This window comes from Ranitomeya imitator, chromosome 7 (genome assembly GCF_032444005.1).
Source record: "Ranitomeya imitator isolate aRanImi1 chromosome 7, aRanImi1.pri, whole genome shotgun sequence".
Taxonomy (NCBI): domain Eukaryota; kingdom Metazoa; phylum Chordata; class Amphibia; order Anura; family Dendrobatidae; genus Ranitomeya; species Ranitomeya imitator.
In genome coordinates, this window is record NC_091288.1 from 91,461,945 (window position 1) to 91,478,523 (window position 16,579).

Below are 16,579 nucleotides of genomic sequence, written 5' to 3' on the forward strand. Positions count from 1 at the left end.
AGTGCGCCCGCCATCTGTCTCCATCTGCCGGCCGGCAGGAGAACAGCAGTTGGGGCTAAAATTAGGGTTAGGGTTAGGGGTAGGGTTAGGGGTAGGGTTATGGTTAGGGGTAGGGTTAGGGGTAGGGTTAGGGGTAGGGTTAGGGGTAGGGGTAGGGTTAGGGGTAGGGTTAGGTTAGGGTTAGGGGTAGGGTTAGGGTTAGGGGTAGGGTTAGGGGTAGGGTTAGGGTTAGGGGTAGGGTTAGGTTAGGGTTAGGGCTAGGGCTAGGGTTAGGGTTAGGGCTAGGGTTGGGGCTAAATTTAGGGTTAGGGTTGGGGCTAAATTTAGGGTTAGGGTTGGGGCTAAATTTAGGGTTAGGCTTCTTTCACACTTACGTCGGTACGGGGCCGTCGCAATGCGTCGGCCCGACATACCGACGCACGTTGTGAAAATTGTGCACAACGTGGGCAGCAGCTGTAGTTTTTCAACGCATCCACTGCCCAATCTATGTCCTGGGGAGGAGGGGGCGGAGTTACGGCCACGCATGCGTGGTCAGAAATGGCAGATGCGACGTACAAAAAACGTTTCATTGAACGTTTTTTTGTGCCGACGGTCCGCCAAAACACAACTGATCCAGTGCACGACGGACGCGACGTGTGGCCATCCGTCACGATCCGTCGGCAATACAAGTGTATGGGCAAAAAACGCATCCTGCGGGCACATTTGCAGGATCCGTTTCTTGTCCAAAACGACGGATTGCGACGGAATGCCAAACGACGCAAGTGTGAAAGTAGCCTTAGGGCTAGGGTTAGGGTTGGGGCTAAAGTTAGGGCTAGGGTTGGGGCTAAAGTTAGGGTTAGAGCTGGGATTAGGGTTAGGGTTTGGATTAGGGTTGGTATTAGGGTTAGGGTTGGCATTAGGGTTACGCTTGGGATTAGGGTTAGGTTTGGGATTAGGGTTAAGGTTAGGGTTGTGATTAGGGGTGTATTGGGATTAGGGTTAGGTTTGAGGTTAGGGTTGAGATTAGGATTAGGGGTGTGTTGGATTTAGGGTTTTGATTAGGGTTATGGTTAGGGTTGACATTAGGGTTGTTTTGGGGTAAGGGTTGTGATTATGGTTAGGGTTAGTGATTAGGATTATGGATCAGGTTGGGATTAGGGTTAGGGGTGTGTTGGGGTTAGGGTTGGAGCTAGAATTGGGGAGTTTCCACTGTTTAGGTACATCAGGGGGTCTCCAAACACGACAGCCAATTTTGCGCTCAAAAAGTCAAATGGTGCTCCCTTCCTTCTGAGCTCTGCCGTGCGCCCAGTGGGTTACCCCCACATATGGGGCATCAGCGTACTCGGGATAAATTGGACAACAACTTCTGGGGTCCAATTTCTCTTGTTACCCTTGTGAAAATAAAAACTTGGGGGCTACAAAATCTTTTTTGTGGAAAAAAAATATTTTTTATTGTCACGACTCTGCTTTCTAAACTTCTGTGAAGCACTTGGGCATTCAAAGTTCTCACCACACATCTAGATAAGTTCCTTGGGGGGGTCTAGTTTCCAAAATGGGGTCACTTGTGGGGGGTTACTACTGTTTAGGTACATTAGGGGCTCTGCAATCGCAAGATAATGCCCACAGACCATTCTATCAAAGTCTGCATTCCAAAAAGGCGCTCCTTCCCTTCCGAGCTCTGCCGTGCGCCCAAACAGTGGTTTACCCCCACATATGGCGCATCAGCGTACTCGGGATAAATTGGACAACAACTATTGCAGTCCAATTTCTCCTGTTACCCTTGTGAAAATAAAAACTTGGGGGCTACAATATCTTTTTTGTGGAAAAAAAAATATTTTTTATTTTCACGACTCTGCATTCTAAACTTCTGTGAAGCACTTGGGCATTCAAAGTTCTCACCACACATCTAGATAAGTTCCTTGGGGGGTCTAGTTTCCAAAATAGGGTCACTTGTGGGGGGTTACTACAGTTTAGGTACATCAGGGGCTCTGCAATCGCAACATAATGCCCACAGACCATTCTATCAAAGTCTGCATTCCAAAAAGGCGCTCCTTCCCTTCCGAGCTCTGCCGTGCGCCCAAACAGTGGTTTACCCCCACATATGGCGCATCAGCGTACTCGGGATAAATTGGACAACAACTATTGCAGTCCAATTTCTCCTGTTACCCTTGTGAAAATAAAAACTTGGGGGCTACAATATCTTTTTTGTGGAAAAAAAAATATTTTTTATTTTCACGACTCTGCATTCTAAACTTCTGTGAAGCACTTGGGCATTCAAAGTTCTCACCACACATCTAGATAAGTTCCTTGGGGGGTCTAGTTTCCAAAATAGGGTCACTTGTGGGGGGTTACTACAGTTTAGGTACATCAGGGGCTCTGCAATCGCAACATAATGCCCACAGACCATTCTATCAAAGTCTGCATTCCAAAAAGGCGCTCCTTCCCTTCCGAGCTCTGCGGTGCGCCCAAACAGTGGTTTACCCCCACAAATGGCGCATCAGCGTACTCGGGATCAATTGGACAACAACTATTGCAGTCCAATTTCTCCTGTTACCCTTGTGAAAATAAAAACTTGGGGGCTACAATATCTTTTTTGTGGAAAAAAAAAATATTTTTTATTTTCACGACTCTGCATTATAAACTTCTGTGAAGCACTTGGGCATTCAAGGTTCTCACCACACATCTAGATAAGTTCCATGGGGGGTCTAGTTTCCAAAATGGGGTCACTTGTGGGGGATTTCTACTGTTTAGGCACATCAGAGTCTCTCCAAACGCGACATGGCGTCCGATCTCAATTCCAGCGAATTCTACATTGAAAAAGTAAAACGGCACTCTTTCTCTTCCAAGCTCTGCGGTGCGCCCAAACAGTGGTTTACCCCCACATATTGGGTATCGACGTACTCAGGAGAAATTGCACAACAACTTTAGTGGTCTAATTTCTCCTGTTACCCTTGTGAAAATAAAAATTTGTGGGCAGAAAGATCATTTTTGTGTAAACAAAAGCGATTTTTTATTTTCACGGCTCTACGTTATAAACTTCTGTGAAGCACTTGGGGGTTCAAAGTGCTCACCACACATCTAGATAAGTTCCTTAAGGGGTCTAGTTTCCAAAATGGTGTCACTTGTGGGGAGTTTCCACTGTTTAGGCACATCAGGGGCTCTCTAAACGTGACATGGCGTCCGATCTCAATTCCAGCCAATTCTGCATTGAAAAAGTCAAACGGCGCTCCTTCACTTCTAAGTTCTGCGGTGCGCCCAAAAAGTGGTTTACCCCCACATATGGGGTATTGGCGTATTCAGGAGAAATTGCATAACAAAATTTATGGTTAAATTTCTGTTTTTACACTTGTGAAAATAAAAAAAATGGTTCTGAATTAAGATGTTTGCAAAAAAAAGTTAAATGTTCATTTTTTCCTTCCACATTGTTTCAGTTCCTGTGAAGCACGTAAAGGGTTAATAAACTTCTTGAATGTGGTTTTGAGAACCTTGAGGGGTCTAGTTTTTAGAATGGTGTCACACTTGGGTATTTTCTATCATATAGACCCCTCAAAATGACTTCAAATGTGATGTGGTCCCTAAAAAAAAATGGTGTTGTAAAAATGAGAAATTGCTGGTCAACTTTTAACCCTTATAACTCCCTAACAAAAAAAAATTTTGTTTCCAAAATTGTGCTGATGTAAAGTAGACATGTGGGAAATGTTATTTATTAACTATTTTTTGTGACATATCTCTCTGATTTAAGGGCATAAAAATACAAAGTTTGAAAATTGCAAAATTTTAAAAATTTTCGCCATATTTCCGTTTTTTTCATAAATAATCGCAAGTAATATCGAAGAAATGTTACCACTAACATGAAGTACAATATGTCACGAAAAAACATTCTCAGAATCAGCGGGATCCGTTGAAGCGTTCCAGAGTTATAACCTCATAAAGTGACAGTGGTCAGAATTGCAAAAATTGGCTCGGTCATTAAGTACCAAATTGGCTCTGTCACTAAGGGGTTAAACATCACTGGTGAAATGAAAGCTGTACTGTGATTGGTTCCTATAGGTAACAAAGATCTAGTAGAGCACAGATAGCGAAATACATGTAAAACACATTCAGAATTCTTTAGAGAAAGATCATACACCTGTTGACAAAGTAGCTTGGACAGAAATGGGGGCCTCTAATCTATCCGCTGACAGATGATGGCAGGGAGGATAAAGATTCAACATGTACAAATTCGGACTGACAATCATTTTATTCGTTGCAAGATAAGTCACTGCCCACGGAGTCTGGCAGCAGCTGTCTAGAAGAGAAATCAGGAGCCCTCAACGAGCATTCCTTTGTATAGTGGAGTCAGCTGTGTATGTCCATACTAGATGGTGGCCTGATTCTAACGCATCGGGTATTCTAGAATATGCATGTCCACGTAGTATATTGCACAGCCCACGTAGTATATTGCCCAACCACGTATTATATTGCCCAGTCACGTACTATATTGCCCAGCCACATAGTATATTGCCCAGTCACGTAGTATATTGCCCAGCCACATAGTATATTGCCCAGCCACGTAGTATATTGCCCAGTCATGCAGTATATTGCCCAGTCACGTAGTATATTGCCCAGCCACATAGTATATTGCCCAGTCACGTAGTATATTGCCCAGCCACGTAGTATATTGCCCAGCCACATAGTATATTGCCCAGTCATGTAGTATATTGCCCAGCCACATAGTATATTGCCCAGCCACGTAGTATATTGCCCAGTCATGCAATATATTGCCCAGTCACGTAGTATATTGCCCAGTGACGTAGTATATTGCACAGCCCACGTAGTATATTGCACAGCCCGTGTAGTATATTGCACAGCCCGCGTAGTATATTGCATAGCCCACGTAGTATATTGCCCAGTGCGCGTAGTATATTGCCCAGCCTGCATAGTATATTGCCCAGCCTGCATAGTATATTGCCCAGCCCGCGTAGTATATTGCACAGCCCATGTAGTATATTGCCCAGCCCGCGTAGTATATTGCCCAGCGCTCGTAGGATATAGCACAGCCCACGTAGTACATTGCCCAGCCCGCATAGTATATTGCCCAGCCCGCGTAGTATATTGCACAGACCACGTAGTATATAGCAATGTGGGCATCATATCCCTGTTAAAAAAAGAATTAAAATAAAAAATAGTTATATACTCACCTTCCGTTGGCCCCTAGACCCAGGAAGCGTTTACTGGCGCTCTTCGCGCGCTCCGGTCTCAAGAGTGCATTGCGGTCTCGCGAGATGATGACATAGCGGTCTCGCAAGACCGCTACATCATCATCTCGCGAGATCGCAATGCATGGACCGGTCACTGGAGCGTCGCGAGGAGCGGGAAAGGCGCCGGAAGGTGAGTATATGATGATTTTTAATTTTTTTTATTATTTTTAACATTAGATCTTTTTACTATTGATGCTGCATAAGCAGCATCAATAGTAAAAAAGTTGGTCGCACAGGGTTAATAGCAGCATTAATGGAGTGTGTTACACCGCGGCATAACGCGGTCCATTAGCGCTGCCATTAACCGTGCGTGAGCGATGACTGGAGGGGAGTACGGAGAGGGCACTGACTGCGGGGAGGAAGGAGCGGCCATGTTGCCGCCGGACTGCGCCCGTCGCTGATTGGTCGTGGCAATGGTCGTGGGAGTTTTGCCACGACCAATCAGCGACTTGGATTTTCATGACAGACAGAGGCCGTGACCAATGAATATCTGTGACAGACAGACAGAAGGACAGACGAAAGTGACCCTTAGACAATTATATAGTAGATAGTATATACACCGCACAGATCTTAGCTTGAGATGTCAAGGGCTAGTTCCGAGGTAATGGTATATCTGAATCTGATAACCAGGCTCTGAATATCATACCTTCAACAATAGCTGGCACTCACTTCCCACTGATCCAATGGTGAGAAAAAACCATATGAGAAGATCCATTTAACCCCTTAACCCCCAAAGCTTTTTTCGGTTTTGCATTTTCCTTTTTCGCTCCCCGTCTTCCCAGAGCCATAACTTTTTTATTTTTCCGTTAATAAGGCCATGTTAGGGCTTGTTTTTTGTGGGATGAGTTGTAATTTTGAACTACACCATTGGTTTTATCATGTCATGTACTAGAAAACGGTAAAAAAAAAAATTCCAAGTGCAGTGAAATTGCCAAAAAAGTGCAGTCCCACAGTTGTTTTTTGTTTGGCTTAATTACTAGGTTCACTAAATGCTAAAACTGACCAAACATGTCTAGGTTCTTTTTTATCTAAGTGGTGAAAAAAAATTCCAAACTTTGTTAAAAAAAACAAAAACATAATTCTGGTGTTTTGACTTTTTTCTCACTACGCCGTTTGGCGATCAGATTACCGTATATACTCGAGTATAAGCCGACCCGAGTATAAGCCGACCCCCCTAATTTTGCCACAAAAAACTGGGAAAACTTATTGACTCGAGTATAAGCCTAGGGTGGAAAATGCAGCAGCTACCGGTGAATTTCAAAAATAAAAATTGATTCTCCATACCATTCATTATGGCCCCACAGATGCTCCATATAAAGCTGTGCCACATATAATGCTCTGCACCGTTCATTATGGCCCCATAGATGCTCCACATAAAGCTGCCCCATATATAATGCTCTGCACCGTTCAGTATGGCCCCATAGATGCTCCATATAAAGCTGTGCCATATATAATGCTCTGCACCATTCAGTATGGCCCCATGGATGCTCAACATAAAGCTGTGCCATATATAATGCTCTGCACCATTCAGTATGGCCCCATAGATGCTCAACATAAAGCTGTGCCATATATAATGCTCTGCACCGTTCAGTATGGCCCCATAGATGCTCCATAGAAAGCTGTGCCATATATAATGCTCTGCACCATTCAGTATGGCCCCATAGATGCTCCATAGAAAGCTGTGCCATATATAATGCTCTGCACCGTTGATTATTGCCCCATAGATGCTCCATAGAAAGCTGTGTCATATATAATGCTCTGCACCGTTGATTATGGCCCCATAGATGCTCCATATAAAGCTGTGCCATATAGAATGCTCTGCACCATTCAGTATGGCCCCATAGATGCTCCACATAGAGCTGTGCCATATAGAATGCTCTGCACCGTTCAGTGTAGCCCCATAGATGCTCCACATAAAGCTGCCCCATATAGAATGCTCTGCACCATTCAGTGTAGCCCCATAGATGCTCCATATAAAGCTGCCCCATATAGAATGCTCTGCACCGTTCAATATGGCCCCATAGATGCTCCATATAAATCTGTGCAATATATAACGCTGCTGCTGCTGCAATAAAAAAAATGACATACTCACCTCTCTTGCTTGCAGCTCCTCAGCGTCCCGTCTCGGCGTCTCTCCGCACTGACTGTTCAGGCAGAGTGCGGCGCGCACACTAGTACGTCATCGCACCCTCTGACCTGAATAGTCAGAGCCAGATGACAGGAAGACGGAGCGGCGCCCGGTGGGTGGAACGTGGACAGGTAACTATGACATACTTACCTGCTCCCGGCATCCCTGGCTCCTTATCCCAGACAGCTAGCTGGTCTCCGGGTGCCTCAGCCTCTTCCTCTGTCAGCGGTCACCGTTACCGCTCATTAGAGGAATGAATATGCGGCTCCACCCCTATGAGAGTGGAGTCCATGTTCATAACTTTAATGAGCGGTCCAACGTTACCGCTGAACAGGGGAAGAGCTGCGGCACCGAAGACCGTGGGACGGGCAGGGGGAGCGCCAGGAGCGCTGGGACTAGGTGAGTATGCGACAGTCCTCTCTCCCCCTCACCCGCCGACCCCACCGCCGATCATGACTCGAGTATAAGCTGAGAGGGGCACTTTCAGCCCAAAAATTTGGGCTGAAAATCTTGGCTTATACTCGAGTATATACGGTAATCTTTTTTTTGATAGATCGGGCGATTTTGAACGCTGCGATACCAAATATTTGTATGTTTGATTTTATTTTTATTGTTTTATTTTGAATGGGGCAAAACGGGGGTGATTTAAAGTTTTATCTTTTTTTTTATATTTTGTAAAACATTTTTTTTTCTTTTGCCATGCTTCAATAGTCTCCATGGGAGACTAGAAGCTGACACAACCCTATTGGCTCTGCTACATAGAGGCGATGGTCAGATTGCCTCTATATAGCAAAATTACTCACTTGCTATGAGCGCCGACAACTGGGTGGCGCTCACAGCAAGCCAGCACTGACAACCATAGAGATCTCCAGGAGACCTCAGGTTGTCATGCCAACACACAGGTGACCTGCGATCACGTGAAGGGGCCACCTGTGTGCATATTTCCAGTGCGATTGCCGGAAGCGCGATTTAAATGCAGCTGTCAGAGTTTGATAGCGGCATTTTACTGGTTAAGAGCCGTGGGTGGATCACAATTCCACCCGCGGCTATTGCGGGCACATATTAGCTGGTCAAAACAGCTGACATATCCCCGGAAAGATGTGGGCTCACCGTTTGAGCCCACATCAAAGGGAGGGAGTACGACATCGGCGTAAATGTCGGAAATGGGTTAATATACATTTTGGCCCTGACTTTTCAAAGATATATTTATGGCGTTTTTGATAACGAGATTGTGTTGGAGTCATACTTTCCGGATATTTTAGGCAGCATCTTTCTCCAGTAAAGGACTGAAGTAAGAATTCTTCCATAAGGTATATCAAGCTTATCTTGAATTTTATAAGTTTCTGTGCCATGCCCCCGTCGTGCCATAGTCCTGCCCCACCTCTGCTCATTTTGATGTAGGTGGGCGAAACTGTTGTGAAAACACCAAAAATCTCAAAGCATTTGCTCAATTCTGTGCTGTACAAAAATGTATGATTTTATAAAGTGATTCATGGCAGAATTGTGGTGAAATAACGTTGATGAAGGGAGGCCTATATCTTTACGCTTGTTACATTTTTATAGTAAGATTGGAATTATCCATGCAGCTTTTGTGCCAGTTTTTATGCAGTTTTTAGGGCCAAGCCAGGAATGGATACAAGTCAATCACAACATCATACGTTTTTTTCTGTTTGGGCCTAAACCTACATGTATGATTCCAGGCTAACACTCATCAGTTTATTCTGCTTTTCACTTTTTCAGGACATAAAGTGCACGAGGATGGAATAGAAATTCAGAAACCGCACCTAAGTGTTTTGCTCATACTGGGATGTATTGTCGCATACAGTCTTATAATCACTACATCACTTATATATATTTTGGTAAGGCAATTAAGTATCATTTTATTTATTTGATCACTGTGTGAATTATGTGCAAAGAAAAAAGGTATTGTAGCGGTGTGTTGCCACTTCAATAGGGACATCTAATGATGCCAAATCCTTCTATTTATACAGGATACTGATATCACATTATACAATTCTTAAAGGGGTTGTCCAGTATTCTGACAACAACTTTTCAATCACTAAATTTCCCTGTATAAAATGAAAAATGCCTATGCTCACATCTGGTGTCGGTGCAGTTCCAGTGATGAGGGTGCCTGATCTACCGGGTCTTGCGTGACATTATGTTATGGGAGCTCTACAGCCAATTAGCAGCCGCTAATGGCCCGCTTTGCTCTCACTTCCATCAGACTTAACCAACATATGGAAGAAGTCAAACATAATAAGCATCTGAATAAAATGATACCCTGATATCTGAGATCCAGTGTCTTGTTCCACAGATAATCACATTTTCCTTAATATGTAAATGAGCTGTTATGATCTATGGGTCGGACATAGATCTCTCTGTGAATCTGCCTTCAGAGATTTTTTTAAAAAGAAAAGTAGTGTAACCAGTGTGAGGCATGTATATGAGGAGAGCAGACTGTCAGTCATTACATGTCTCACTCTGGTAATGCCCCCTTTCATTGAAAATAAGCTCTGGAGGCAGATTCTTATGTAGATCATTGCCCAGCCTTCAGATCTTAACAGCTATAGTTGCGAATATAAAGTTATCATTTTATTCAGCTTCTTATGACCTACATGCCCATGTAGACGGCTTAGCAGGGCTGAATCTACTGACCGATTCCCTTTAGGAGAATTGGAGACATTTGTAGCTAAGCTTCTCTTGAAGAACTGCACATTGTGTTCACTTGTAAATTAAAAAAATAACAACTTTGTTATTTTTTTTTGCAGAGAAAAAGAAGAAGAATGCGAATTCAACAGAGTGAATATATTAATGTTGTCCCGCGACGGCCAAAAACCAATAAGCCTTATATGCCTTATGCTGCCAATCCTATTCATCCTTGTTCTCGCTGACTATTGCATATGCTGGGCAGATATTCCATCTGTCTGTATTTTACCAGGACTGTCACAACAGCAAAACAGCAGTCTATATAACTGAATCATCATACTCATTTTTTTTTTCATTAATTTCAATATTCGTTTCAAAAAGCCTGTCTTGTTTGCATTAACATTAAAAATGATATATTTGGTATCGCAGCATCCATAAAAGCCCTATCTATCAAAATAAATCGAAATAAAATTAATTAACCCGATCAGTAAACGTGGTAAAGAGGAAATAATAAATAAAATGACCGAATTGCAGCTTTTAGGTCTCTGCAGCAACGTGATAAAAAATGTAATTTGGAGCTATAGAAACACAAGCTCACCATGGAAAGAACAAGCCTTCACACAGCTCAATTTATGGAAAAATAAAAAAGTTATGAGTCTTGATATGTGGTGCCACAACGCAAGCCAAAATTATTTTTGTTCAGTTCAGAATTTGTCAGCCAATAAAATAAGGGAAAAACTATTCATACTTCATATCTCTGTAATCATATAGAGCTAAAGAATCATGTTATCGGGTCATTATTAATGCACAATAAACCCAGTAAAAATAAAACTCAAAAAAAACAATGGCGGAATTGAGTTTTTTTCACCATTTCACCGCAGTTGGAATTTTTTGCCAATTATCCTTACTTTATATGATAAAATGAATGGCGTTATTCAAGCCTCCAACTCATCAGGAGAAAAATAAGTCCTCAAACATCTGTGTCTGCAGAAAAATAAAAAAAATGGCTGTTTACAAAAGGGTAGTAAAAAATGCAGAGGGTATCTGTCACCAGGTTTTTGGTACCACATCTAAGAGCAGCATGATGTATGGTAAAGATCCTGATTCCAGTGATGTATCATTTACTAGGATGTTTGTTTGTTTTGTTTTTTAAATAAAATAATAGTTTTGTCTGCTTCAGATCTACTAATTCTCTGAATGCTGAGCTCTGTGTATCCCTGATCACATCACTGATTGGTAGCTTTTTCTGTAGGCTGTGCATAGGCAGAAAACTAGTTCCACTCTATGGTGGGAGAGGAGTTATATAGAGCAGGGGTGTCAAACTGCATTCCTCGAGGGCTGCAAACAGGTCATGTTTTCGGGACTTCCTTGTACTGCACAGGTGATAATTTAATCACCTACACACATATTGAGTTGGTGATTAAATTATCACCTGTGCAGTACAAGGAAATCCTGAAAACATGACCTGTTTGCAGCCCTCGAGGAATGCAGTTTGACACCCCTGATATAGAGCTCATAAGTATGGAAGACTACATGGCAGCAGGTTTACTAGTCCTCTAGTGATACTTTCCTTCTAATAAATCACTGATGCTATCAAAACTGCAGCAAGCAGCTCGGTAAGTGATACATCTCTGGGATCAGGGTCTCTGTCTCTACATTATGATGCTTTCAAATTACCGTAGGTGGCAAAAATCTGGTGACAAATTCCCCTTAAGGGGTTAAAATATGCTAGTGTGACAGTGGCCGTCTCTAGTTCTGATGTAAAGAATAGCGCAGCACTATTGCTGGTATCAATAAGCCGAAAACCTCTTACGGACACAAACCCAACTAAAAGCCAAGGGCGTTCAACCGATACAGTATATATTACGTATTCTTCTGCCATTATCAGAAGCCAGGGTTTTATTGTCAGCAAAGCCTTATAGCCATCATTTATCATTTGTTGTTGAGTAAATGTGACATAAATTATATACTATTTTTTTTTTTTTTACTTTTGCTTTACTTTGTTTACAATGCATTAATTCAAGATTATTATTTAATAGGACTGAAATAGTTGCAAGGAAAAAAAAAATATTTGTCTCAAAAATTCCAATTTATCTATTCCTATGGACATGGTCTCATCATTATCTTAAAAATACTGAAATTGTTAGTTGTCATTTACAACTTTATATAATAATTCATGAGCCATTAAAAAATTGCATGATTTAAATGTAGTCATTGCGAGATCTTGTGACTCTGACTGACAGCGTGTACATAGCGATGGTTTATTGCACGTTTGTAATGGGTATGCATATCTGTATGATGAATGTATAATGTGTGGATATACAGTAATGTATGTGAGTGCAATATGTGAATAATGTGTTTGTATATTTGTCATCTAAAGTGTATTTCTGACTATGTGTGTATGTATTGCTGTGTCTACCGATAGCAAGATGTGTTGTGACAATAAAAAAAATCTTTGCTTTAGTCTTTAATGGAATTGTCCAGGGCTATATTATTTTTTTTTTTTTACTATGAGCCATAAAACTAACAGGCAGATAGTGGGTAATTATCTGCCAATTTTATTTGTTGCTGGCTTAAAGCGGCCACTGGCCACTCCTGCAGGCATTTTAGCTGCTGCATGTCAACAAAGACGTTCTTTCTTTTCTGGGCTGATCTTTCCATGGGGTGTAACTGCTGACATCATGCTGACTGACAGCCAGCTTCCGCAGTTAGGCAGTGGGGCGCAGGCTGTGAATCAGCATGACATCGGCAGTCACGCCCATCAACAGAGTACAGTAGAGAGGAAGAGATATGGTCTGCGTTATACTTTATGGATGACTATGGTCTGCGTTATACTTTATGGATGACTATGGTCTGCGTTATACTTTATGGATGACTATGGTCTGCATTATACTTTATGGATGACTGTGGTCTGCGTTATACTTTATGGATGACTGTGGTCTGCGTTATACTTTATGGATGACTATGGTCTGCATTATACTTTATGGATGACTGTGGTCTGCGTTATACTTTATGGATGACTATGGTCTGCATTATACTTTATGGATGACTGTGGTCTGCGTTATACTTTATGGATGACTGTGGTCTGCATTATACTTTATGGATGACTATGGTCTGCATTATACTTTATGGATGACTGTGGTCTGCGTTATACTTTATGGATGACTATGGTCTGCATTATACTTTATGGATGACTGTGGTCTGCATTATACTTTATGGATGACTATGGTCTGCATTATACTTTATGGATGACTATGGTCTGCATTATACTTTATGGATGACTATGGTCTGCATTATACTTTATGGATGACTATGGTCTGCATTATACTTTATGGATGACTATGGTCTGCGTTATACTTTATGGATGACTGTGGTCTGCGTTATACTTTATGGATGACTATGGTCTGCATTATACTTTATGGATGACTATGGTCTGCGTTATACTTTATGGATGACTATGGTCTGCATTATACTTTATGGATGACTGTGGTCTGCATTATACTTTATGGATGACTATGGTCTGCATTATACTTTATGGATGACTATGGTCTGCATTATACTTTATGGATGACTATGGTCTGCATTATACTTTATGGATGACTATGGTCTGCATTATACTTTATGGATGACTATGGTCTGCATTATACTTTATGGATGACTGTGGTCTGCGTTATACTTTATGGATGACTATGGTCTGCATTATACTTTATGGATGACTATGGTCTGCATTATATTTTATGGATGACTATGGTCTGCATTATATTTTATGGATGACTATGGTCTGCATTATACTTTATGGATGACTATGGTCTGCATTATACTTTATGGATGACTGTGGTCTGCGTTATACTTTATGGATGACTATGGTCTGCATTATACTTTATGGATGACTATGGTCTGCATTATACTTTATGGATGACTATGGTCTGCGTTATACTTTATGGATGACTATGGTCTGCATTATACTTTATGGATGACTATGGTCTGCATTATATTTTATGGATGACTATGGTCTGCATTATATTTTATGGATGACTATGGTCTGCATTATACTTTATGGATGACTATGGTCTGCATTATACTTTATGGATGACTGTGGTCTGCATTATACTTTATGGATGACTGTGGTCTGCATTATATTTTATGGATGACTATGGTCTGCATTATATTTTATGGATGACTATGGTCTGCATTATACTTTATGGATGACTATGGTCTGCATTATACTTTATGGATGACTGTGGTCTGCATTATACTTTATGGATGACTGTGGTCTGCATTATATTTTATGGATGACTATGGTCTGCATTATACTTTATGGATGACTGTGGTCTGCATTATACTTTATGGATGACTGTGGTCTGCGTTATACTTTATGGATGACTATGGTCTGCATTATACTTTATGGATGACTATGGTCTGCGTTATACTTTATGGATGACTATGGTCTGCATTATACTTTATGGATGACTATGGTCTGCATTATATTTTATGGATGACTATGGTCTGCATTATATTTTATGGATGACTATGGTCTGCATTATACTTTATGGATGACTATGGTCTGCATTATACTTTATGGATGACTATGGTCTGCATTATACTTTATGGATGACTATGGTCTGCGTTATACTTTATGGATGACTATGGTCTGCATTATACTTTATGGATGACTATGGTCTGCATTATACTTTATGGATGACTATGGTCTGCATTATACTTTATGGATGACTATGGTCTGCATTATATTTTATGGATGACTATGGTCTGCATTATATTTTATGGATGACTATGGTCTGCATTATACTTTATGGATGACTATGGTCTGCATTATACTTTATGGATGACTATGGTCTGCGTTATACTTTATGGATGACTATGGTCTGCATTATATTTTATGGATGACTATGGTCTGCATTATATTTTATGGATGACTATGGTCTGCATTATACTTTATGGATGACTATGGTCTGCATTATACTTTATGGATGACTATGGTCTGCGTTATACTTTATGGATGACTATGGTCTGCATTATACTTTATGGATGACTATGGTCTGCATTATACTTTATGGATGACTATGGTCTACGTTATACTTTATGGATGACTATGGTCTGCATTATACTTTATGGATGACTATGGGCTATGTACGTATTATACTTTATGAATGACTATGGGGTGCATTGTACTTTATGGATGACTATGGGCAGTGCATTATACTTTATGGAGTTGCATTATACTTTATGAATGACTATGGGCTGTGCATTACACTTTATGATTACTATGAGGTGCTTTATACTTTATGGATGACTATGAGGTTGCATTATCTGTATATATAATTGCCTAAGGGGTACTTCCGTCTGTTTCTAACTTCCGTCTGTCAGTAACGGAAATCCTGGCCCGGCCGGCTGAGACCAATCAGCGATATTGGGGCAGGAGTAAACACCGCTTCACTTTCTACTATTGATGCTGCCTATGCAGCATCAATAGTAAAAACATAGAATGTTAAAAATATAAAAAAAACCAAAAAACATTATATTCTCACCTTCCGAAGTCCGCCGCAGCCTTTCCAGCTCTTCGTGCTCCGGTCCCAAGAATGCATTGCAGCAATGCCCCGAGATCACGTGGCGGTCTCGCGAGACCGCTACATGATCACAGGTTGTTGCCACTAGGCATTACAGGGGAATGGAGTGTCACAAGGAGCATCGGTAAAGGCCTCGGCTGGACCCAGGGGCCGCCGGAAGGTGAGTATATAACTATTTTTTATTTTAATAGTTTTTTTTTTAACAGGGATATGGTGCCCACATTGCTATATACTATGTGGCCTGTGTTATACACTGTGTGGGCTGTGTTATATACTATGTGGCTGTGCAATATACTACATGGCTATGCTATATACTACGTGGGCTGTGTTATATACTACGTGGCTGTGCTATATACTACGTGGGCTGTGTTATATACTATGTGGCTGTGCATTCTGGTATACCCGATGCGATAGATGACTATAGATGACTATAGGCTGTGCATTACACTTTATGATTACTATGAGGTGCTTTATGCTTTATGGATGATTATGGGGGTGCATTATACTTTATGGATGACTACAGATGCTTCTCAAAATTAGAATATCATCAATAAGTTAATTTATTTCAGTTCTTCAATACAAAAAGTGAAATTCACATATTATATGAAGTCATTACAAAAAGAGTGATCTATTTCTATTGTTTATTTCTGTTAATGATGATGATTATGGCTTACAGAATTAGAATAATTAACAAGAAACACCTGCAAAGGCTTCCTAAGCATTTAAAAGGGTGATGGCTAGGAGAGGCGAGCTTCCAAGAGTGGACCCTCTGGGTCTCGGTGCTGAACCTCCCCCAGGTGAGCGAACCAAGTGGACCCGACCCCTATACAGGGATCGTTAGGGGCAGGCCCGGAGGAGTCAGACATCGAGACAGCTGGTACCAAGAGGGCCGGCTCACAGGGAAGCACAGGACTAACACTGGTATAGCAGACAGGACAGCCGTCAGTAGGTGGTAGGGAGACAGGGTCCCAAGAGGGCTCAACAGGTTCAGAGATGCA

General features: G+C 41.5%; 1 protein-coding gene across 1 annotated transcript in view; it reads left to right on the forward strand.

Moving 5' to 3' along the window:
• Positions 1–10,817, forward strand: part of CD28 (CD28 molecule) — a 44,711-nt gene extending 33,894 nt beyond the window's left edge. Inside the window, exons 4-5 of the mRNA XM_069735375.1 lie at positions 9,088–9,206; positions 10,119–10,817. Of these exons, the coding sequence (XP_069591476.1) occupies positions 9,088–9,206; positions 10,119–10,241 (242 nt within the window). The 3' untranslated portion in view covers positions 10,242–10,817. The remainder of the gene's footprint in view (positions 1–9,087; positions 9,207–10,118) is intronic.
• Positions 10,818–16,579: the final 5,762 nt, after the last annotated feature.